Source organism: Dasypus novemcinctus, chromosome 28, assembly GCF_030445035.2.
Source record: "Dasypus novemcinctus isolate mDasNov1 chromosome 28, mDasNov1.1.hap2, whole genome shotgun sequence".
Lineage (NCBI taxonomy): Eukaryota > Metazoa > Chordata > Mammalia > Cingulata > Dasypodidae > Dasypus > Dasypus novemcinctus.
In genome coordinates this window covers 44,723,627-44,748,493 of record NC_080700.1, presented here as the reverse complement: position 1 = coordinate 44,748,493, position 24,867 = coordinate 44,723,627, and the positions used below count along the sequence as shown (strand labels likewise).

At 45.0% G+C, this 24,867-nt stretch overlaps 1 protein-coding gene and 1 pseudogene across 2 annotated transcripts in view; both read left to right on the top strand.

The window, feature by feature from the left end:
• Positions 1-11,874, top strand: part of ABCB10 (ATP binding cassette subfamily B member 10) — a 39,075-nt gene extending 27,201 nt beyond the window's left edge. For both annotated transcript variants that reach the window (XM_058289712.1, XM_071212552.1), the window contains exons 8-13: positions 2,240-2,449; positions 3,483-3,562; positions 5,415-5,595; positions 8,526-8,569; positions 9,698-9,732; positions 10,139-11,874. In XM_058289712.1, coding sequence (XP_058145695.1) covers positions 2,240-2,449; positions 3,483-3,562; positions 5,415-5,595; positions 8,526-8,569; positions 9,698-9,732; positions 10,139-10,370 — 782 coding nt within the window. In that variant the 3' untranslated portion in view covers positions 10,371-11,874. The remainder of the gene's footprint in view (positions 1-2,239; positions 2,450-3,482; positions 3,563-5,414; positions 5,596-8,525; positions 8,570-9,697; positions 9,733-10,138) is intronic.
• Positions 11,875-12,901: 1,027 nt separating this feature from the next.
• Positions 12,902-19,192, top strand: LOC101433386 (suppressor of cytokine signaling 4-like; annotated as a pseudogene).
• Positions 19,193-24,867: the final 5,675 nt, after the last annotated feature.

Genomic DNA, 24,867 nt, shown 5'->3' with positions numbered 1-24,867 from the left:
CGGACAAAAATCAATTTTGTCTATCCACTAGCAATGAGCAATCTGAAAATGAAATTAAGAAAACAATTCCATTTACAATGGCAAGTCTCCATGACCTGAGATTTGACAATGGATTCTTAGATATGACACAAAAAGCATGAGCACAGAAGAAACCACAGAAATTCATCTTCATCAAAATCAGAAACTTCCGTGCATCTGAGACCATCACCAAGAAAGCAAAAAGACCAGCTACAGGATGGATGAAAATAGTTGCAAACCATAAATCTGATAAGGGCTTACTATCCAGAATCTATAAAGAAAGCCTACAACTCCACAACAGAAAGACAACGTACTTTAAAAATGGGCAAATGACTGAACAGATATTTTTCCAAAGAGGCTATACATATAAACAGTCAATAAGCACATGACAAGATGCCCAACATCATTAGTCCTGGGGAAATGCAAATGGAAACCACGAGAAGATACCACTTCTCATTCACGAGGATGGCTCTTATTTTTAAAAATGGAAAGTAAGTGTTGGTCTGGATGCAGAGAAAATGGAATTCTAATATATTGTTGGTGGGAATGTGAAACGGTACAACCACTGTGGAAAGCAATATGGTACTTTCTCAAAAAGCTAAGTACAGAATTCCCACATGACCCAGCAATTAAACTCCTAGGTGAATGCCCAACAAAAGTGACGGGAGGATCTCAAGCAGGTGCCTGCACACCAGCGTCTGTGGCATCATCATTCACAGTAGTCAGAGGTTTGTTCTTTGCTGGAATTACACAAATGCGGCTTTGGAAAATTAAACCAACCACCTATCCTACCAGGCAGAAGGCGCCAAAACAAGGATGTTTAGCATCCCGAGAGCCGCACCTCCATTTGCAGTGGGTAACACTTCCGTTTCTTTCCTGTCATTGTCAGTTTGGTCCCCAGCATCTGTACTTTTCTAAAAAAGTTGGAGTTTTTTCCTCCCTTTTAAAAAGAATTATCTGTCCTATTTTCCTTTCTTTGCCGCCAAAGAATGAGCCATACCCTGTGCTTTATTCCCGTCAGTGCATTAGCTTTCAGTCCACCTGTTCGGTTACTTCTGCCTCCGTGGTAGGGGAAGACCGTCTCTGTGATGTGCGTTATCGCAGTAGCCTGGGCCTGCAACGCAGGCATCTAGCGCGGGCCGGACAGGCCTGGCACTCGAGGGCTGGGCTCGCCGGCGGCCGAGTGGCAGGAAAAGGACCCGCTTCACTTCATTTCTGGGATGTGCCTGGAAAGGGGGGGCCGACCCCTTCGCAGAGGAGCCGCGGCCTTGAAAGCAGGATAGAGGCGTGTGCCTCTCGGGGTTGAGGCTAGGAAGGACTAATCCACCCGGTCTCTCTTCTTGAGCGCTTTTGCGATTTGGCAGGTGGGGGGGAGGCGAGGAGGAGGGGTCCATCTGTGGAAGCCGTCGGGCCGTGGCCTTTCGGGTGGCTCGCAGGACGCTGGCACTAGTTAGCCAGAGCCCTCTCCTCCTGGGAGTGGGGGCCTGGGCCACGAGCCCTGACAGGTAGCAGCCCGACCCCTCGCCAGCCCCCAGGTCTGTAGGTAAACTCCCAGGGGTCTCCGGTAAGGGGAGCCGCAGGAGCCCCCCCCCCCTGGAGACAGCCGGTTAGCCGAGCAGGTGCCCCGAGGCCCTGTGGTTCTTGGCACCTCTGTCCTCTCAAAACACGGGTGGGTGCGGGGTGGGTGCCAAGACACCCCTGCAGCCAGGGGCCCCCGCAGAGGCAGCGTGGCCTGGGAGCGGGCCTGGGCTGGGAGCCCGCCTAGCGGCGGCTGGAACCCCCCTGCTGGTGGGCGTGTCGGCCTGTGCTCAGTCTCTCGTGGCCTCGGTGGACCGGGCGCTCCGGGGGCTTTGGGGTCATCCAGGGGCTTCGGCCTCAGTGGACGGGGGCTTCGGGGTGGTCCGGGGGCTTTGGGGTCATCCAGGGGCTTCGGCCTCAGTGGACAGGGGCTTCGGGGTGGTCCGGGGGCTTTGGCCTCAGTGGACAGGGGCTTTGGGGTGGTCCGGGGGCTTTGGCCTCAGTGGACAGGGGCTTTGGGGTGGTCCGGGGGCTTTGGCCTCAGTGGACTGGGGCTCCAGGGCCTTCGGCTTCAGTGGACGGGGGCTTCGGGGTGGCCCTCGCCCCCGGGTGGCGATGTCGGCACCGCGCAGGAAGCCCCGAGGCAGGCCTGGCGCCCAGGGCGGTGGCCGCGCGGGGCCTGACCGCCCGCCCTGCCTTGCAGAGGGGGCCATGCCGCGGGAAGAGGCCTTCCAGGGCACCCTGGAGTTCAGGCACGTGCGCTTCGCCTACCCCGCCCGCCCGGAGGCGCAGGTGCTCCAGGACCTGAGCCTCCGCATCCCCGCGGGCTCCGTCACGGCGCTCGTGGGCCCCAGCGGCTCGGGCAAGTCCACCGTGGTCTCGCTGCTCCTCCGGCTGTACGACCCCGTGTCCGGTAAGCACCGCCCGTGGCGGGGAGGAGGGGCGCCGGGGCCTTCCTGGGCAGCAGTTCCTTCTGGGGCAGGGGGCCCGCGGTGGCCCCACCCCAGCGCAGGGCGCCCTCTGGCCCGCGCTGCCTCCTCCAGGCAGGCTGCGGCAGGCTGCAGCAGGCGGCCCACCCGTCCCAGGCTGCGGGTGAAGCACTCGCGGCTACGGCTGCCGCACTGCTCCGTGGAGGCCCATTTGAGCCGCCAGAGATCTTCCTAAAGGGCTTTTTCTATTCTATTATTATTATTTACTAATTATTTTCATTATTTTAACCGGGCTAGAGCATTTTTAAGAGCAACGTGGCGTTTCTCGTTGTCACCACCAAACACTGGCTGAACGCGCTCGGTGCGTAGATGGAATTCCGTTAGCTCAGGCCACAGAGTTAGCAAGTCTAATAACTCTTTGCAATTCTGCTGCTGCATCAATTGGATTCTTAGTTGTAGATAAAGATTCCCCAGAAAGGGATATTTTATGGAGTCATGAGGAACTCAAAAATCTACTTATAAAGTAGATTTTAGGTGGAACTTTCAGGACACGTCCCAAAACTCAACTATAGAAATAGACTTTCAAGGGAGTCACTAGCCCTGCTGAGGGCTCAGACCTGTAGCAGTATTCGTGCCAAACTACTTCGTGGCTTGTCCCTCTCCCACGTCCTGCTCTTCTAAATCAAAACTTTGCACAAGTGCTGCTTATTGGTGGAATCCTAAGTAAATCTAGCTACAAGTTCTCTGCACTCTGTGGTCCAGGAAGATGAACTTGTTGGGTGAACCACTATAAAGGTTGTCGTGCAGCCACGTCAGGGGCGATTAGGTTTAGCTAATCCAGGAAGTTTCTGTAATTCCACGGAATATGTTTTTTTTAAGTAGATATATAAGATTCTGTTTATAGAATTTGAGTATTTTGATATCTACAAACCTGAGTCCAGAATTTGTCTCTTTATCTGTTTGTGTTAGTCATTAACTCTGTAAAGTTCACTGACCCTTTCCTTTCCTTTCTACAAGGAACTGTCAGTCTGGATGGTTGTGACATCCGTCAGCTAAACCCAGTCTGGCTGCGATCCAAGATCGGGACCGTGAGTCAGGTAAAAAGAGCGTGACCGGCTGCAGGACACACTCCTTTTAAGTTGCTTTTGTCATTTTTCCCCCATCTTGAACCTCTCAAGAGACAGAATGGAAGTTTTCCAGATCTATTGAGCTAATTTCATGTGACAAGTTGTTTAGGATTGCAAATAGTGCTGCTTCCTAAAGACCTCTGTACTTCAACTGACTGAAGCACTGGAGGTTTAATTGTTCGATTTTCAGGAATGTTCAGATGGGTTCTGTCAAAATGTCATGTTCCTGTCAGTTTTGTGTATTTCAAAAAGTGATGGAGGGGAGCAGGTGTGGCTTAGGTGTTTGAGCACCCGCCTCCCACGCAGGACATCCCAGGTTTGGTTCCTGGGGCCTCCTGAACAAACAAGGACAAACGATAAGGGGAAAAAAAAAAAAAAAACTCAGGGAAGCCAAGTGGCTCAGTGGTTGAGCGCCGGCTTCCCATGTACGAGGTCCTGGGTTCAATCCCCAGTACCTCCTTTAAAAAAGAAGGAATGGACAGCTTTGCGCAGCGGCAGATTGATAGCCAGAGGGGTTTATCCAAGTCGTGATTTCTGCTAATTGAGAAAGGAATGGATGGCGATGGATTGCGCTTGGTCCTTGTATTGGTCAAGGTCCCTAGGGAAACAGAATCAACAAGAGACATCTGTCAACAGCGAGCAATTTTATAAGAGTCTCTCACGCAGCCGTGGGGATGCACAAGTCCAGATTCCGCAGGCAGCTGCTGCAACCAGGGGCTCTGATGAAAGTCCAGTGAAGGTTCTTGACAAGTTCTAGGAGACGTTGGCTGTTCAAAGACAAGCTGGGAAATTCTCACTTGATGCTGGAAATCACTTTCTCTTTTAAGGCATTCAACCGATTGGGTTAAGTGTTACTCATTGCTGATGGCAATCTCCCTAATTGAGGTAATTATAGCCAGCTATCTGGGAAGCAGATTTGGCTCAACAGATAGAGCATCCACCTACCACATGGGAGGTCCAAGGTTCAAACCCTGGGCCTCCTTGACCCGTGTGATGAGCTGGCCCATGCGCAGTGCTGATGCGCGCAAGGAGTGCCATGCAGGGTGTCACCCGCGTAGGAGAGCCCCGCGTGCAAGGAGTGCGCCCTGTAAGGAGAGCCGCCCAGCGCAAAAAATAAAATGCGGCCTGCGGGCCACACACACGGAGAGCTGATGCAGCAGGATGACACAACAAAAAGAGACACAGATTCCCTGTGCTGCTGACAAGAATACAAGCAGACACAGAAGAACACACAGCGAATGGACACAGAGAGCAGACAATTGGGGGTGGGGTGGGGAAGGGGAGAGAAATAAATAAAAAATGAATCTTAGGGAAAAAAAAAACAAACCCAGGTATCTATGACTTTAGTCAATGGTGACTAAAGTCCATAAATGCCCTTGTAGTACAGCTAGCCCTGTGCTTGCATGACCGAACAACTGGGTACAGTTACCTGGCTGAGTTGACACAATAGACTAATCATCACAGTCCTTAATGGGAAGCAGGCAGCTGGCAAGTGCAGCCCGTCTTGGGGTCTCCAGTGCCCAAAGGAAGGGGGCTTGCATCTAAGAACGGCCTCCTCTATGCAGGCCCTGTACAGGCCTGCAACATGGTATTTCATTTCCTGCAGTGGTGTCGAAATCAAGGTGGCAAAAAAAAATGAACTTGTTTAAAAGCCTGCTCAGACTCAGTAGCAGAACCAAGAAAACAGTCTGTATGCTTAGAGAACGACTTACTGGTTTCTTAGACCTAAGTACTATATTAAGCTCTGCTGTTTTTTCATTCGTTATGTCTGAAGACTGCTCTGAAATTTGCCATAAACAGTGTTTTTCTTTCCAACCTACAGGAACCAATTTTGTTTTCCTGCTCAATTGCTGAGAACATCGCTTATGGCGCGGACGACCCTGCCCTGGTGACGGCCGAGCAGGTGGAGAAAGTGGCCGACGTGGCGAACGCAGCTGCTTTCATCAGAAACTTCCCCCAGGGATTCAGCACCGTGGTTGGAGAAAAGGGTGTTCTCCTTTCAGGTATGCTTCTGTTCCTGCTTCGTAGCAAACCGTCTGACCCGAAGAGCTCTGCACACATTGCCGTGTTACAGTGTTGTTTTCTAACACCTTCGTGCTCGGAGTTTATGAAACTAGCTTCGTCTTTCTAGCATCTCTTTTGTAGGTGGTCAACTCCCTCGACCCCAGTTTCTTTCACTTTCTGCCCCAGATGTGTCCCCCCACATCCTCACCGTGTGGTGCTCAGCCACACACAGCCTTTTCCTCATCTGAGAAAAGACATCGTTAGCAACCAAGATCCTTGGGAACTGGAGAAGATAAGACAGATGGCAAAGATGACTTTCATTAGCCCCTGGAGGCAGTGACTGCCAGCGAGGAGCGAAACTGAAACTGAAAGCTTTCCTTGCTCCCCAGTTTGTACTTCATACCAGAGCAGGTGTCACACATGTCTTCTCTAAAGGGCTAGATAGTATTTTGGGTTTTGTGAGCCACATATGGTGTGTTTCACGTATTCTATTTTTTATCACAACCCTTTAAAAATGTAAAAAACATTCTTAGCCTGAAGACCGTGAAAAAGCAAGCCATGGTCCAGATTTGGCCGGTAGGCCTCAATTTGCCACCCTGCGCCAGACCAGCAGAGGCGCTCTCAAGCAGGAGGCAAAGGCGGTCGTTGCTGTGATGTTCAGACCACACCTAGTGTAGCGTATCTCATGTGGGTGCCATATTTCCAGGAGGGAGAAGGCAAACTTACTTTGTATTACTTTAGAGAGCAGAAGTGGGGTCAGTGAAAAGAACTTAAAGGGAAATAGATTTTCATTTAAAAGTAAGTATTTCGTTACCAATATCGAAATGTGTTTTCTCCCGAGATAATGAGCTCCCTGCGTGGGAAGTATCTGAGCAGAAGCTGGATGCCTCTGCGTTAGTGATGGCTGGCAGGTAGACCAGATGCCCTTGAGCAATAGTCCTTCCTAACTTTCGATTGTTTGCTTGAAGATGGATCACAGAAAATTTAAATCAGAAATGTGTATGTGTTTTTTTAAACTATAGGGAGTATGTGAAAAGACATTTATATGTTTTTGATAGAAATCAGAAGCTCCCAAAGTAGAGTGACAAGCTACTGTGTGAAAGTTAACTGCCGCTGTATTGCTGGAACTTGGCCTTGGTCAGAAAACCAGTTGGAAAGATGGAGTAGGCTGCTCATGGTGAAGTTACTGAGCATCAGGAAGCTGCGGGATTGCATGGCAACCTCTGGCGGCTGTTCCATTAGCACCTTACCTTCCTCATGTCTTCCGTCTAGCAAGATCCTTGAGCTCCTTGAGCTCCATCTCACCGTGAACTTACCCGAGATGTCCCTCGCCCCTCACCTTCTGGGAGGAAGGATGCTCTGGAGCAGTAGAGTCCCGGCAATTCTCAGAGCTTCCCCCACCTTGTCCGCTGGCTGCTCTGGCCACTCAGACAGACCCCAACCAAAGAGGTTCAGGCAAAGTGGCTTCCCCTGCGTGCCCGCTGCGCACTGGTTTGCCTGAGGACAGCATTTCAGTAAATGATGCCCTCGCAGATGAAATAACAAAATGCAGGAGTCGCTGTTACTGTGTTCAGCTAATAAAATTCACAAAAGGAGCTGGGTTTTCTGACGATGTGAGCTGGGTTCTGAGACTTCACAGGGAGGGCATTTAGGCACGGTGTCACCCGGACGACAGGGGAAAGGTGCTGCGAGGAAGGGGAATTACCAGGTACTTGTGCTTACCTCTAACTTTTACCTTCCCCCCACTCCCAACCCTCAGTTTCCTTAGTTCCCTTGCTTTTAGTAGAATTTGAGTAAAAAGCTTAAGGATTAGAGTAGCTTGCTTTATTGCTGATTTCCACTTTCTGCAGACCACACTCTGCTGGGTGTGCCTGCTACTTTTCTGCACAGTATTCTCTAGGGCAGGGGAAAGAAAGTCAAACAACAGTGGAAGGTGTGAAGACAGGGCGCTGTGAGGCAGAGCAGCGGAACTGAAAATCCCAGCTGCGTGGACGCCTGTGCTCCCCTCTGGTTTCCCAGCTGCCAGGAGGCATAGTGCAGTAGTTAAAAGATTTGAACCCATGCAGCCTGGGTTAAGTCTTGGCTGTGCTCCTTACCAACTTAACTGTGTGAGACCTTGGAGTAGTTACTTTGCCCCTCAATTTTTCATCTGTAAAATGGGAATAATAATAGGATCTATTTCTTAGGATTTGTTGTAAGGATTAAGTGCAATCATATATGTAATGCATTTGCAAAATGCCTGGTACATAGGAATTCTGCAGTGAATTTTTGCTATAGAATTATTTATTTTGCGATCAATGGGAGCTATATATATACTTTTTAATAAACACACATATTTTTTAAGGTACTGGGGCTGGGGCTTGAACTTGGGACCTCATGTGTGGGAAGCTGGTGCTCAACCACTGGGCCACATCAGCTCCCCGAGTTGGTTTGTTTTGCTTGTTGTTGTTGTTTTTTTTGTTATTAGGGGGCACCAAGAACCGAACCCAGAATGTCCCATGTGGAAAGCAGGTGGTCATCACTTCAATCACTATTAGAACATTTTCATTATTCCAATAATAATAATAGTAAACAAAACCCCCAAAAAGTTCTAACCCCTTAAAAATCACCTCTCAGTCTCTCAGTGCTTCCCCTGCCGTACAGAGCTGCTGTTCTGTTTCCATCTTTCCAATTTATTTGTATTTGTATTTTGTATAGATGGAGTCAAATACTATGTAGTACTTTTTGTCTAGTTTCTTTCATTTAGTATACTTACTTTTTTTACCCTTAATGAAAGATTATTAATATGTCACTGTGTGCTACTGTTCATATTTTGCTTTGATTGTATTTTTGCCCGATAGTAACATGTTGTAACGTTAATGTACATGTGTTCAGTTTCAAAGAAAACCAGTCTTACATGTGCAGCATTTTAAAATCCCATCTTTGTCAGGTGGACAGAAACAGCGGATTGCAATTGCCCGTGCACTCCTGAAGGTAAGCTGGAGCAGCGTGTCTGGGTTTTCTGTATGTTCTTAATCACTAATGTAATTTTTTATTTACTTTGTCTTTCTTTTCTTCTTCCTTTTTTTAAAATTTTTTTTTTTGGTGAAAGGGGAGGTTGGATACATGGTTGGCAGTTTCAGTTGTAATCAGGGAATGGTGTCCAAATTTGACAAGTATTTCTTGAAGGCTCAGCATGGTATTAGGACTGTTAGAGGAAAAAAAGTTTAACATGTAGACCTTTGAAATAGTGATTATTAACGCAAACTATCAAGCATACTAATTTGCATAATTATATAAGACATAAGTACCTGCTAGCTTCATGGTACACACCTTCAGTACTTACAGAAGACTCCTGGGAGGAAGGGAAAGCCATGTTAGCTATGTCATAGACATTCTATTTATTAGGAAATTGTAGCCTTCCCCTTCGTTATATTGCTTTTCATAGGCTTATGTGTGTTGTTTTTTAAAAAAACAAATCAGTTTCATTGATACATATTAATAAAGCATACAGTTCACCCAAAGTGTACAATCAGTGGTATTTGGTATAATCACATTGTTGTGCATTTACCACCTTAATCACTAAACAAAAAACAGACAAGAAAATCCCCCCATCTCAATCTCTGTCTTTCCCCTACTGTACTTAGCTGCTACTTCTGGCTAGTCTTGAATAATTACTTATTTACTAAGCTGTTTTAACATCTGTTCACATGCCATTTTTGAAAATAGATTTATTGAGGTATGATTTATATACCAAAAATTTCCCCATTCTACATGTACTTCTAAGTGACATTTAGTAAGTTTATAGTTGTATGTCCACCTTACAGTGCAATTTTAGAACGTTTCCGTCACTGCCCAGGGTCCCTCATGTGGTCATTTCCTGTTCCCTCCCCAGGCCCAGGCCACCCCAGTCTCTAAAAGATTGACCATTTTTGGGCATTTCAATAAATGGAATCAGACACATGGTCTTTTGTATCTGGCCTCTTTTACTTAATAAAATGTTTCTGAAGTTTATTCACGTTGTAACATGTATCAGTACTTCATTTATTTTTATTGCTGAAGAGTTTGTTTTTCTAATAAAATCATTTTTTATTTTCTTCTTCATTTTTTTTTCTTCCTCAGAATCCCAAAATTCTTCTCCTAGATGAAGCGACCAGGTGAGGATATCTTAATAGTGAAACAAAATTCTTCTTATTCTGTGATTAATAGGGATACAGCTGAAAGTGCCTTTTCCCCCTTGCTTTGTGAAGTTAGCGGGTCTGAATTAACGGTGACAGTTAGGAGCCAGTGGACGGAGTTGGTCAGGGTTGGCGGTTCCTCGTTCCAGTCCAGACACGCTCACGACGAGCCCCTCATCGCGCTGTCGTCGGCAGCCGTGCAGAATTCTCCACTTACGTGACCGTAGCGGGAAGATCAGGGGATCCCGAGCTGCTTTTTAAAATAGCTTTAGCCCAGGCAGTTGAAGGGCGCTTGGCGCTAAGAAACACCCACTGCTAGTGGAGGGTCCCCGAGTGGAGCGGGAGGCACCGCGCGTGGCCCTGACGTCTCTGCTCTCATGTTCAGTGCGCTGGACGCGGAGAACGAGCACCTGGTACAGGAGGCCCTGGACCGCCTCATGGAGGGAAGGACGGTGCTGGTCATCGCCCACCGCCTGTCCACCGTCAAGAGGGCCCACAGGGTTGCCGTGCTCAGCCAGGGCAGGATCGCCGAGTACGGCAGGCACGAGGGGCTGCTGGCCAAGCCGGACGGGCTGTACAGGAGGCTGATGGACAAGCAGAGTTTTGCGTCAGCGTAGACAGCCAAGGGTTTGCCAACCGGATGTAAGAGACTTGAACGCAAAACAGCAGTGCAGAAAGTAAAACTTGGAGACTGTGTGAAATCTATAAATACTTCAAGTTATTTGAAATACACTTATTTTTTTTCCAAAGTGTGTAAAATATTCTTTTGAAATATACCTGCCCTCCAGACCTTTTTATTGAGAGCTTTACTAGTTGTAACTTTCTAAATGTCTATAGCACTGAAGTTATTTTCAGGTTTTATGCTTTATTTTACCTTGAAATATTTGAGTTAAGAGAGTATGGCATCTCGTTTTCTTTGTCCTGATGCTACAGATTGAAAATATTGTCAGCTGATAACTCTTAAAAGGGAATTAGAAATAAGAAGCCTAATTATTTTAGGCCAGTTTATCAGTCACTGTGTAATTGTCTTGGTAGTTTTCTACCTACTCTGTGTCTAGTTTTACTTGGTAGAGTAATATAAGATGAAAATCTAGCCCTTTATTTTATCTTGAGAGTTTTATGAAGTGAACCTACTAATATACTGAAATAGTTAACCTCAAATGGAGAGAAGGGAAATTTTACATCACCAGTCTTCTGTGTCAAAAGGCGTGAGAGTCTAAGAATGCCCTAATAAGGGATGTGATTGTGTTTGAGTGTGTGTGGTTTTCAACGTTTTTTGGCACACAGCGGTCCTGTTTTTAAAAGCAGAAGCCCCATCCTTTGAACAGGAAAACTTCTGTTTTCCTTATTCACGTATTTCTTACTATGAGGACTTTGGGAAGCAAGGAATGAACTGCCAGGGATTGCCAAAATGATGGATAAAAATTAATTTTACGTTTAATTTTTCTGAAGGCTTGCATTTTGAAAATTATCTTTTAAAAATTTAAAGTTCCCAGCCAAATTGAAATTTACTTTGTATCAGTTATTTAATTTTGAAGCTTCATTCAATGAGACTAAAATCGAATAGTAAACTGAAATTTTTATCTTTAAAGCATTTGAAGAAAGTTTAGAAGTTTTGTCTCATTTGCTGAAACAGTGCTGACAACCACTAGATTTAGCATACTTTTCTATCAGTGCTGCTTATTTGCTGTTGTCTCTTGCGTTAATGATGCCAGGACCGAAGATGTGATTCTGTCCCTGATTATACTGGAACAGGAAACCGCTTATTTCATGATAAGCATTGAGTATTATATTTCATTCTGCATAAGGGAATGCATTAATGAATAACATGAGTTCAGTAAATGAAAGAATTCAGTGTTCTTTGAATTAGTAAATAGTACATCCATGACAATCATTTTAACAAGCTTTACTTGTATTCTTTATACAGTTTGCTATTATGGTGTGGTTCTCAAAAAGCAAACAACATGATTACAAAGTTGAATCTCGGGGAAATCTCTTTGTGCCATAGAAGTATTTACAAAATTAAATTTGATCATTATATTTTATTTACTAAAACAAGATGTTCAATTGTGTTTTTAAGTAACATTTTCTATCATAGATTAAAACTTATAATGAACCTTATTTGTTGTGCCTGTCACTCCTTGTAAAACTTTTTGCTGCATTTAGTTTCTTACTAGAATTCAACTATGGGGACTCAGGAATAAAACTAGACTTACAAATTTTGAAAAAAAAGTGTGTAATAATTACAAGCAGTGTTGTGGAAGGAGCATTTCTCCTTATCTAAGAGTGTCACTGTCCTCATTCTTTGGCTAGTTGGGAACTCTCTGTTTCAGTTCAGTAAGTACGGCTGCCGCGCCGTGTTCCAGGAGCTGGTGACGGTGAGAGGGCACAGGATCTCCCTCCAGAAGGCTCTCGTGTATGAGAGTTAGGGCAGGAAATCGGACAACAAGAAAAGAGTTCACTCTCTTACAGAGGTGGTGTTGCTAACGCTTATTATGGTACCACTTTTTCGTTTCCTGTATGTTTGCATGTTACCACGTTTGATACTTCTGACACTCCTGTAATTTAGACAGGTACCTATCACATTTCACAGTCGAGGGAAAAAGCCGTAAGTTGTAGGCCATTCAGCACGGATGATGCCTACAATTTTTGGCAAGGAGTGGTGGAGGTTGATGTCAGAGAAGGGCTCCCGTGCCGTGCTGAGAATCGGAGCTTTTACCTGATGCATAAAGGATTCGTATGTTTTTTTCTTACTATAAACAGAATGCTCGTGAGGCAATTTGAAAAATAAGCAAGGGAACAGACGTGGCGCAAGTAGTTGAGTGCCCACCTCCCAAACAGGAGGTCCCAGGTTCAGTTCCTGGTGCTGCCTGAAAAAACAAAAGCAGTAAGCAAAACAAACGGTAAAACCAACTCAGGGAAGCTGATGTGGCTCAGTAGTTGAGCACTGGCTTCCCACACATGAAGAAAGAACAGGAAGTGAAACAAACGGTAAAGCCGAATGGTGTAGGGTGGTAAGTGGGGTGGGGTGGGGGAGGATGCTTTGGTTAGTAGTGATATCTCCACAGTGCTCTTTGGTCACTGGCTGGGAAGGTCTAGCCTCGGGGTGGGGTACTGGTGGTGGGTGGGTTGTGAGAGTCTCATGGTGTGTATGCTTGTGGGGTCACGGCTATTGCTGTGCGCTTATTGTTTATGTTTGTGTGTGAGTGATATACTTCAATAAATTAATTAAAAAACCCAAAGCTCTGGCTTCCCACGTACAAGGTCCCGGGTTCAATCCCTGGCCACAAGTACCTTAAAAAAAAAAATGTAGAAAAAGAGCCGAAATCGGAAGTGGTGACAGCACCTAAGGATCAGGCGAAAGCAGTGACCAAGACGTCGGAGATGAGAACTAAGTGCCAGGAAGGTAGAGTTACAGAAAGGCAGCCGCCTTGTAGGACCCACGCGTGGTGCCAGGGTGACCGGGCCCCCCTTCTCAGTCTCAGCAAGCACCCGCAGTGATGGTGATGATGGCTTCAGTTACTCGACCACATCAGTTGAGCTGCGCTCCAGGAGGCACATCCAGAAAGTGCCCAGAAGAAATTTCCCTGCTGGAAAAACTGAAAAAGCAGTATTTATAACTCTGGAATTTTAGGATAAATTGTTAAAATGGCAGAAAATAGTGAAAAATGATAGTAAAAAGGTTGATGTAAGGCCCAAAACTAGTCAGAGTAGAAGTGCTGACAGAAAGGATGGTTATGTATGGACTTGTAAGAAATTATCTTGGTCAAAAAAGAGAGGGTTGTTCAGATGCTGAAACTGTGAACACTATAGAGAAAACTGAAGTTCCTTTACGGTGCCAAGAAAGGAAACACAGCTGTTCATCCATTGAGTTGGACTTAGATCATTCCTTGGGCATAGATTTTTAGGCCGATCCCTCAAACAGAAACTGCAAGATGCTGTGGGCCAGTGGTTTTTTTTGTTTTGTTTTGTTTTGTCTTTATTCATTTTTTAATATTACATTCAAAAAATACGAGGTCCCCATATACCCCCCACCCCCCTCACCCCACTACTCCCCCCATAGCAACATTCTCCTCCATCATCATGAGACAGTCATTGCACTTGGTGAATATATCTCTGAGCATCGCTGCACCTCATGGTCTATGGTCCACACCATAGCCCACACTCTCCCACAGTCCACCCAGTGGGCCATGGGAGGATCTACAATGTCCAGTAACTGTCCCTGTAGCATCACCCAGGACAGCTCCAAGTCCCAAAAACGCCTCCACATCTCATCTCTTCCTCCCATTCCCCACCATGGCCATTTTCTCCACACCAATGCCATATTTTCTTCGATTACTAATCACAATAGTTCTTGAATAGAATATCAGTAAGTCCACTCTAATCCATATTCTATTCCTTCATCCTGTGGACCTTGGATTGGTTGTGTCCATTCCACATCTATGTCAAGAGGGGCTTAGATGCCACATGGGTGCTGGATGCAATCCTCCTGCTTTCAGTTGTAGGCACTCTTGGCTCCATGGTGTGGTGGTTGACCTTCTTCAACTCCATGTTAGCTGAGTGAGTAAGTCCAATAAATCAGAGTGTAGGAGCTGAAGTCTGTTGAGGCTCAGGGCCTGGCTATCATATGGTCAGTCCAGAGATTCAGATCCCCTGGGTATATATTAAACCCCAGCACCAACTACAATTCTGGTAAAGTAACAGGAAAGGCTTGTGAAAAGAGATCACATCTGAGTCCAGCTCCATCACACAGAAACACCAACTCCAAAGAAGGGCCAACTGACATGGCACTGAATTCCATCTGCCATGACCATAGAACCTGTGGGTCTCTGTAGCCCTCAGAAGAACCAATACCTGGGGTTGTATCTACTTTATCTGTCTCTGGGACTCTGCTCAGGTGTGCATAAGGGCATCCCCTTTGATAACCTCCCAGTTCTTTTTTAGAGACTTATAGCCATTTAAACTCATTTGTCCTTTCCATTCCCCCCTTGATTTAGGTCAAAAAGCATTTTTAACTGCTGTTATTATATATAGACAGAGATATTCTGCTGGTCTGAGTTGAACCTTTAATTCAAGGTCATTTTCTAGTTACATCATCAGCTGGTACTTGGTAGTGATCCCTTGGCACCAGAGAGGCTCATCCCCAGGAGTCCTGTCCCATGCTGGTGGGAAGGCAACGAATTTACATGCTGAGTTGGCTTTGAGACTGGCCATATTTGAGGAACACAGAGGCTCTCAGGAGGTAACTCTTAGGCACACTGCTGCTCTAGGCCTTGTTCTTATTTCAGGTGCACAGGCTCACAAGCGTAGTCATTAGTATCAGGGGCTCATTGTTGGACTTTCATTCTTTTTTGGTCTTTGCCGTTGTACTTGGGGGATTGTTGCTGTTCAGGCCAGTGTTTTCCAATAAAAAATTTTAGTAGTTGACACTTTTCAGGGCTTTCATCTAAAAGAAAAATTCATACCAGTGAATTCATGTTAGATAAGTGTCCTTTCCCACCTTGATCAGATTTAGCCTTTAGGTGACATTTTATTAAACGACACACTGCTCCTATAACTCCCAAATCAGATGAATGGGTAGGCACAGATTTGTCTCAAAATGAATCAAGGGATGGTCAGCTAAAACAAAGAAGAGACATGGAGGAGATGTAAACCTCTTCTCACATACCAGTATGCAGCCCTGTGTCATGACTCCTAACAGTGCGTCACGTAGACATGGTCCTATGACTGGTTCTGTGATGAGCGTGGTTTCAAATAACAGTACTGAAGATAGTGATGTGGGTTCAGGAGATGAGATTATAACATTTTGCACTAGTTCCAGAAAAAGAAACAAACCCAAATGGGAAATGGATGATGAAACCCTGCAGTTGGAAACACCTCCTAAGTACCACACTGTCTTGTACCAGACCTTCAGGTCAATAACAGTCCATGTTACTGGGGAGCTATGAATAAATATGCAGCCGAAGCTCTACTAGAAGGAAAACCAGACGGTACATTTTTACTTCCAGACTCAGCAAAGGAAGACTATTCTTTGTTAGTTTTAGATGCTATAGTCGTTCTCTTCATGCTAGAATTGAACAGTGGGATCACAGCTTTAGCTTTGAAGCACATGATCCTTGTGTCTTCCGTTCTCCTGACATTACTGGGCTCCTAGTACATTATAAGGACCCAAGCGTCTGTATGTTCTTTGAACCACTTTTAACCACTCCTTTCTTCCACCTTCTCTGCCCCCCTCCCCCCAGTTGTCTGCTCTCTGTGTCCGTTCACTGTCTGTCCTTCTGGGTCCTCTTCTATCCTTATGGACGGCATGGGAATCTGTGTCTTTTTTTGTTGTGTCATCTTGCTGTGTCAGTTCTCTGTGTGTGCGACACCACTCCTGGGCAGGTTGAATTTTTTTTGCTCCGGGCGGCTCTCCTTACATGGTGCACTCCTTACCCCGGGGGACTCCTCTATGCGGGGGACACCCCTGCGTGGCACGGCACTCCTTGCGCACACCAGCACTGCGCATGGCCAGCTCCACACGGGTCAAGGAGGCCCGGGGTTTGAACCGCAGACCTCCCATGTAGTAGGCAGACGCCCTATCCATTGGGCCAAGTCCGCTTCCCTGTACATACTTTTTAATCCAAAAAAAAATTTTATATCTTTAAGTATCCACACACTTACCCACATATTTTTAAAAGCAATTTTATTGAAGTAGTCACATACCATACATCTATCTAAAATGTAGAATTCAAAGGCTTTTGGTATAATCAGAGTTGTACATTCATCCCCACAGGCAATTTTAGCACATTTTCATTACCCCAAAAAGAAGTCCCCCACCCCTTAGCAATCCCCTCCATTGATATGCCATCTATATCTGCTCATCTGTTTCTATATATTTATTTTATTTACAACTTATATAAAGGAGCCAAACAATATGCAGTACTTTGTGTCTGGTTTCTATCACTAAGCATAATTCTTTTTTTTTTTTTTACAGTTGATGAAAAGTAATAATATATTACTATTCATTAGAGTCCACAGTTTGCTTTAGATGTATTTTTGCTCTATTATTAACATCCTGTGCTATTAAAGTACCTTTGTTCTGACTCACGGGATCGCATTCTTATATTTATACTATCAACCACGCTCATCTGCAACAGGATTCGCTATGCTGCAGAGTCCCATGTCTCACCCTCTAGCTTTCCTTCTAGTGACAGACATGACCCTAAAGTTTGCCTTTCAACCACAATCACATCCCAATATTGGCACTGCTAATTACATTCATTCTCTTATGCTACCATCGTCTCTATCCAATTCCAAACATTTACAATCAAACTTATTCCAAGATCTGTACAGATGAAGCCTCAGCTCCCCATTCTGTCCTCATTCTGTCTTACTGTGACCTTTACCTTTACTGTGACATTAGCCATGACTTTACTCATTTGTTTCGTTCATATCAGTGAGATCCTTTGTGTCTGGCTTGCTTCTTTAAAACATAATGCCCTCCAGGCTCATCCTTGTTGTCCTATGCTTCACGACGTCATTTCTTCTTACAGCTGAATAGTACTCCATTGTGAGCATAAACCACAATTTGTTTATCCACCTTGGTTGTTTCCTTCTTCTGGCAATTGTGAATAACGCTGCTGGGAACACGGTGTGCAGGTGCCTGTTCGCGTCCCTGCTCTCAGCTCTGAGTAGATTCCTAGGGGTGGGATTGCTGGATCAGGTGGCAGCTCCACATTTAGCTTCCCAAGGAACCACTGAACAGTGCTCCAGAGGCTGCACCCTTCTGCATTCCCACCCTCCGTGAAGAGGGTTCCTGTCCACATCGTCTCCAACACTCGTGGTTTTGTCTTTTTCGTAGTGGCCATTCTAATAGGTATGCAGTGATAGCTCACTGTAGCTTTGGCTTGCATTTCCCTAATAGCACATATTCTTTTTAATCTTAACAGCATTCTATCATATGAATGTACCAAATCTATATGGTTGGACAATTTCAGTTTTCTGTTTTCTTTGCTATAATAAACAATACAATTTATAGATCTTTGTTATGACTTCTGATTTTTTTCAGATAAGTTTCTAGCAGTGAAATTGGTAAATTTAAATTGTCCCCTTTAAGAATTGTACTAATTTGGGGGGGAGGTGTGGGGTATATGAGGATCTCTTATATTTTTTAATGTAACATTTTTTCTGATCCATGTATCTTTAAAAAAAGACAATTAAATTTTTTTTTATTTTTAAAAATTTTTTTAATTTTTAAAATTCTTTTTAAAAATTAAAAATTGTACTAATTTATAATCCAACCAGAAGTGTATACAAGTAGTGATTGTTTCCCCACAGCCTTTCAACATGAGACATTTTCTTTTCTTTTTTAAAAAAACCTTAGGCAAACAACACTGATGTTTGGTTTTAATTTGCATTTCTTTAATTACTAGTGAAGCTGAAAATATTTTCATGTGTTTTAGTTAATTTCTCTTCCTCAATCTAGTACCAGTCCATGCCATGTACATTTGCATTTTTTCTAGCTTTCCTTCTCTTACTGATTTTTTTTAAGAGTACTATTTAGTTGTAAACATTTTTCTCTTAAGCTTGTTTGCCTTTCTAAATTATGTTTGAGTTTGTTGACATCTGGAAATATGGTCAAATCTTATTATCTAATTCTCACAGCAAAAGGATGCTGCTACTGTTAGTAATTTTACAGAGAGGAAATGGAGGCTGAAAAAGGTAACACAGATAGTAAATAGCACAAGTGAGATGTGAAGCAAATTCTGTTTAATTCCAGGGCCTGTACACTCTCTTAACCACTGCACACAGTGTGTCAAGGTACGTTGGCTCCTCTGGGAACTTGTTAGAAATGCAAATTCTCAAGCCTGCGCAGACTTCCTGGACTGGAAGTTGGAAGCAGGGTCCAGCAGTCTGGTTGGCTGGTGGGTTTTCAATACCATAGAACCACATGCACGCACTCCTTAGGCTTGCTTTCCAATTGAGGTGAAATTCATATAACATTAGCCATTTTAAAGAGAATGATTCGGTGGCATTTAATATGCTCAAACTGTGGTGTAGTTAAACATTTCCATCACCCGGTACCCATTAAGCAGGTGCGTCCGGCCCCTCCTCCCCAGCCCGGCAATGCCCCGTCTGCGTGGTCTCCACAGACCTGCCTGCTGTGGATATTTCACAGGAATGGGATCATCCGATGGGCGGCCTTTTTGTCTGCGCTTCCCCTCCGCGTAATGTTTTCAAGGTCCATCCTGATTGGGGCATGTCCGTGCATCATTCCTCCTTATGAGGCGGTGGAGGACCAACAGACAGTCCTAGCCTACACTCTCCTCCTTCCAGGTCTGTGCAGGTGACTACACTAGGTGGAGAAGCACCTGCCCGAGGCCTGGGGCTGGGAGGTGCCAGGCGAGGGGCGGCCACCACCACCGACCCCTGCCCTGGACAGTGCCCACCAAAGTGACGCTTTCAGCCCCTCTTTTGTGTAAGGCAAAACCAGTGAGGACCTGGAATTCACAAGCCCTCATGACGTGGGGCGGGGGGCGCCCGGCCTTGAGGAGGCAGCACCCCAGCCCCAGCAGGCACCACTCGGGCGAGCAGCCTGCACCCCGCCCTGAGGTGAGCTCTCGGCTGTGTCAAGAACCCCCCTGCCCTCGGGCTGCACCGTGTTCCATTGTGTGACTCCAGCACCACTGACCGACAGCTGGGCGGTTCCACCTTCTGGCGACTGACCTGTGTGTACAGGTACTTGAGTCCTTGTTTTCAGTTCCTTATCTACACACCTGGAAATGGGCTGTCAGGTGGTGTGGTTATCCTACACTTAACTTTGAGGAAATGCCTGTTTTCCACAGAGGGTCTACCGTTCTACATTCCCATCGGCAGAGTTTGAGGGTTCTGACTTCTCCACATCTTCACCAGCATTTATTATTTTCAGGCTTGTTTCCTTAGCCACCCTAGTGGGTGTGAGGGGGGTCTCGTTATCACTTTGCTTGCACTTCCCTAGTGACTAAAGGTGTGAACATCCTTGCGTGTCCTTTTTGGCAAACGTCTATTAAAATTCTTTAAATTTGCTTTAAAATGCTTTAAAATTTCATTTTTTGTCATTAAGAGTTCATTATATGTTCTAAGTACTAAACCCTTACCAGCTATATGATTCACAAATCTTTTTTCCCACTCTGTAGATTTTTTTTTTCACTTTCTTGGTAATTTTCTTTGATGAACAAAAGTTTTAAATTTTGATGAAGTCCAATTTGTCTATTTTTTCTTTTGTTGCTCACAATTTTGGTGTCTAATCTAAGAATCCACTGCCTAATACAAGTCCTGAAATTTTTCCCCTTTGCTTTCTTCTAGGAGTTTTACATTTTCAACTCATATCCAGGAATCTTTTTTTTTTTTTTTAACTTTTCATTATAGTAACATATCTACAAATCACAATTTTCCATTTTAACCACTTTCAAGTATACAGTTCAGTGCATTAACTACATTTACTATATTGTGCTCTATCACCAACATCCATTACCCAATTTTTAAACCTCAAAAAGAAACTCTGAATCCATTAAGTAATATTTCTCCCTTCCTCTCAACTCAACCCCATCCTCTGGTAGCTTGTAATCTGCTTTCTAGCTGCCTACATTTGCTTATTCTAGGCATTTTATGAGTGATATCATACAATACTTGTCTTTTTGTGTCTGGTTTACTTCATGCAACATGATGTCTTCAAGATTCATCCATGTTGTCATGTGTGTGAAAATGCCATTCCTTTTTACAGTTGAATAATATTGCATTGTGTAAAAACCACATGAGTTTATCCTTTCACCTGTTGATGGACACTTGGGTTGCTTCCATTTTTTGGCTATTCTGAATAATGCTGCCATGATCATCAGTGCGCAAATATCTGTTTGCATCCCTGCTTGCCATCATTTGGGGCATGTACCAAGAAGTGGCAGCAATCTGCTTTAACAAGCCCTCCAGGTGAGGACAATGCAAGCTTAAGTTTGAGAACTATCAAGCTACACTCTCCTCCTTCCAGGTCTGTGCAGGTGACTACACTAGGTAACATAAGACAAAAACATAAAATAAGAAAACAACCAGACACTAGGAAAAGGCAGAGGAATAAAGCAGCACTCCCACTGCCCCGGGGCGTGCGTCCTGAACGTCTGTTGTTCCACTCTCCCTCCTTCTCCACCTTCTAATCCAGGGGACACCCAGATGGACTGCACCAGTGTCCCGCTCCCTCGTTGTCTGGCTTTGGGTGGGCTCAGCCATTTGGGGACACACACAGATGGGGGCAGGAGGTTTCCTGAAGGCCACAGCTCCTGGCAAGTGGCCCTTTTTCTTGAGTTCTGGTAGCCACTTCCCTTCTGATCCTAGGTGCCGCAGGCCTCTCACCATGCATGGTGCACCTTTAGAAGCTCTCCTGAACGTCCAGCTTCTGGGGACCCTGAGTTCCTCTAGGACCTTGTTTGATGGAGCCTACAAGGCCCTCCATGGCCTCTGCCTCTTTCTCCAGTTTCCTCTGCTTTCAGTCATTTTGAGGCTTCCTGTGTGTTTAAAGTTCTGGATGCACCAAGTGCTTTGCAGCTTTGGGACCTTGCCCTGAGGATCTTCTGCCTGAAGCCGTCGTCCCCCAGGCCTCGCCCAGCCTCGCTACCAGGCTTCCTGCCGCAGCTAAATGTCCTTTCCTCCCAGAGGCTTTCACAGATCTTCCTCCAAAACTGGGTGTCATTTTCTCTCCTACATCCTGCTCCTTTGATTCACAGCACACAGCTCAGTTTGTGTTTGTCTATTTGGGTTCATTTGTTCGAGATCTGTCTCTCTCATTAGTCTGACTGAGATTGCCATGAGGGCAGGGACATGTCTGCTTTGTTTACACTTCTAAACCTCAGCACTTACCACACCGCCTGGTTCACAGGAGGTGCTCGATTGGATAACGAATGGCTGACTTACAGTGCTGTCCATCCACTGTCCTTCAGTCATCAGCCTGGACCCTAGGGAAGTTCCTGCTCCAATTGCTGGCAGTCGTCTAGCTCCTGGAAACAGCAGCTTTTATAACTGGATGCCGGGCAACCGCTGACAAAGCACAGAAACAAAATTTATCCCACCAATCACGCTCAGACATGGATACTCTCCACTTCTGAGCTCATACCCCACAAAGAAAGAAAGAAAGGGGGAGGAAATGCACGGGGCATAAGACTCAGAGATAAACTGCAAAATTGGGCAATAAAACCAGGTAGGAGAAGGAGCAAAGCAGGTTGCTCAGATGCTGTTAACTTGTTTCCCAGGGAAATAGCAACAACTGACACCTACACTGTGGTTTCCCACTTACGGATATGCCAGTGTTTAATTAACCATTCACGTCTTTCAACAAATATTTAATGAAGGTCTATGTACCTGTTATGGTGTGTACCAAGATAACAAAGCCAATGTCCCTACTCTCAAGACATTTAAAAAGAACTGCTTGACACCAACCAGCAACGCATTTGGAAAAAGACCTAGACAAAAAGGGGGAAATATTAAATATAAAAGAGTTTTTACAGCTAAGAGATTTCAAAGTGAGTCAGGAGGTCATCCCAGAGGTTACTTATGCCCGTTCAGGAAGCTCTCACTGACTGCCACAGTAAGCAATGCCTCAAACAGGGGTGCTCCTGGGGGCTCTAGAGACACCTGGACCCTAGAGGCAGGGAAACATTCCCAGGAAATCAGCAACCTGTTGGTGGGTCTTACCTTGGGATATGTGATGACCTATTTCCCCACTGTAATAGAGTAGGCTTTCCCTATACATGATTCTTCTACCCCTTTCATTTGAACCTATAGTTAGCACTAGACCTGTTAAATATATGTCTCAGAAATTTAAATCTTTGGTCTGTTCATAGGCCAGTTGAGCCCTGAATCTCAGCAGAGCTGCAGCCAACACCTACTCTCCAGTTCATCAGACTTGCCCAAGACAACTAATAAAGGGATGATGATGGACAATGTCCATCCTAAAAAAAAACAGAATATCTACAACTGCAAGCAAGACAGTTCCATCCATCTGCCCTGTGAAATCTAAGCCCCATCTCAACTGGAAGCAGAGTAGGCATCGTCATCCAAAATCCCCAAGACTGAGGAATGAACAAGCCTCAGGGGGGGAGATGTAACCATGGACAAAAGTAGACTTATTATTGCTCTAGTAATGGATGAAATTGGAAACTTAATAAAAAGATAGTGGTCACCAAAGGTTGGGGGCAGGGGAAGAATAGGTGGAACTAGGGCATTTTTTAGGGCATTGGAATTGTTCTGCAAGATATTGCAACGACAGATACAGGCCATTATACATTTTGTCAAAACTTATAAAATTGTACAGTATAAAGTGTAAACAATAATGCAAATTATACACCATGATTAGTAGCAATGCTTCAATATTTGTTCATCAATTGTTACACTAACAAAAGATGTTGTTGATGGGGGATAGTGTGGGAGGAGGAGTGAATTGTTGTGGGAAACTGGCTTATGTATATGTTGCTTCCTGTTAATTGTAGATGATGTTGCAATTGCTTCCTGTTATTGTAAATGTTACCTTATTGTAAATGTTGCAGTTGCTTCCTATTATTGTAAATGTTGCAGTTGCTATTGTAGAAGATGTTGCAGATTGCTTCCTGCTATTGTAGAATTCTTACAAGTTGCTTCCTGTAGCAAACAGCTGCTCATTAGCTTTCAAATAAATACGATGGGGAAACTAGAGATGAGCCTCTCAGTTTCAAAAGTTGTGAAGTCCCCTGTTTCCATCTTAGTTTCTTCTCTTGTGTCTTTTTTTTTCTGTCCTTTTATATCTTCAGTTCTGCATCGCCTTCCCTTTGAGCAGACCTATTGCTGAGCTGGTCTCAGCGATTGGCCCCCAAACAGGAACCCAAAGGGAAGAAGAGCTTCAAGCTAAAAGGTGTTGTCATGGCGCAGAGCCCTGAGTGGTTTAGAAGGCCTTCCAAGTTCTCAGTAAGGACACTCTCGGGTATTCTAGCAGGGTTACAATGGGAAATGGAAACAGTTCAACAAAATATCGTCCATGTGTCTGTCTCTTCAAACAACTCCTCAGGGCAGGAGGAGCCCAGGCCAGCAAGTCTTGTATTTTAGAACTTTTATGGATTATAGAAAAATATTGCTCATGGTTCCCAGCAGTAGGAAGTTTAGAATTAGGAGACTGAGAAAGAGTAGGAAGAGAGAAGAATTACATGTACAAGGTGTCCCACTCCCTGTTACTATTTGGTCCACTTAGACGATTATTAGATCTGTTTTGGAACCTTTGCAAACAGAAGATGAGGAAGAGGAAACAGAAAATAGAGGAGGTGAGGAAGTGCCTCCCTCTGAATTTTTTAATACTAAATCTAGAGTTATTATGCCTTCAGCTCCACCATTACCTGACTTTAGAAATCACTTTCCCCCCCGACACCTCCTCCCCCTCCTATGCCTGGAGACACTCAGCCAAAGTTGTCAGCTTTACAACAAGGCATTTTACAGGCTAGAAGGGAGGGTGACTTGGAGGCTCTTCAAATGGCCTTTCTGGTCACTGTACGAGAAAGAACAGCTTCTGGGGTGGATCTTCAAAATCCGAATGGGTTTTATGAGTTCATTCATGAGCCCTTCCCATTTAAATTTTTGAAAGAGTTAAAAGCAGCCATGCAACAGCATGGTCCAAATTCTCCTTTTACCTATGGAATGGTGCAGGAGCTGGCTGAAGGCTCTAGGCTGATCCCAGCTGACTGGCCCACGTTAGCACACATCACCCTAGGGTCTGGAGAGTTTTGACAATTCAAAACCTGGTGGACAGATCACGCAGAGACTCAGGCTGCTCATAATAGAGCCCATAATATCCCCATTTCCTTGCATCAGTTAGTGGGGGTGGGGAATTGGATGGGAGCAGATCAGCAATTAGCAATGAATGATCAAGCCACCACACAGGTCCCTCACTGTTGCTTAAGAGCATGGGAAAAAATTGAGGCTAAATGTCAGCCTCAGGTGTCATTTCAAAAAATATTACAAGGATCTAAAAGAACCTTACCCTGACTTTATTGCTCGGCTACAAAAGGCTATCAAAAAAAAGGACAATAATTTAGAAGCTGCTGATACCATTTTACAGCTAATGGCCTATGAAAATGCTAATCAGGA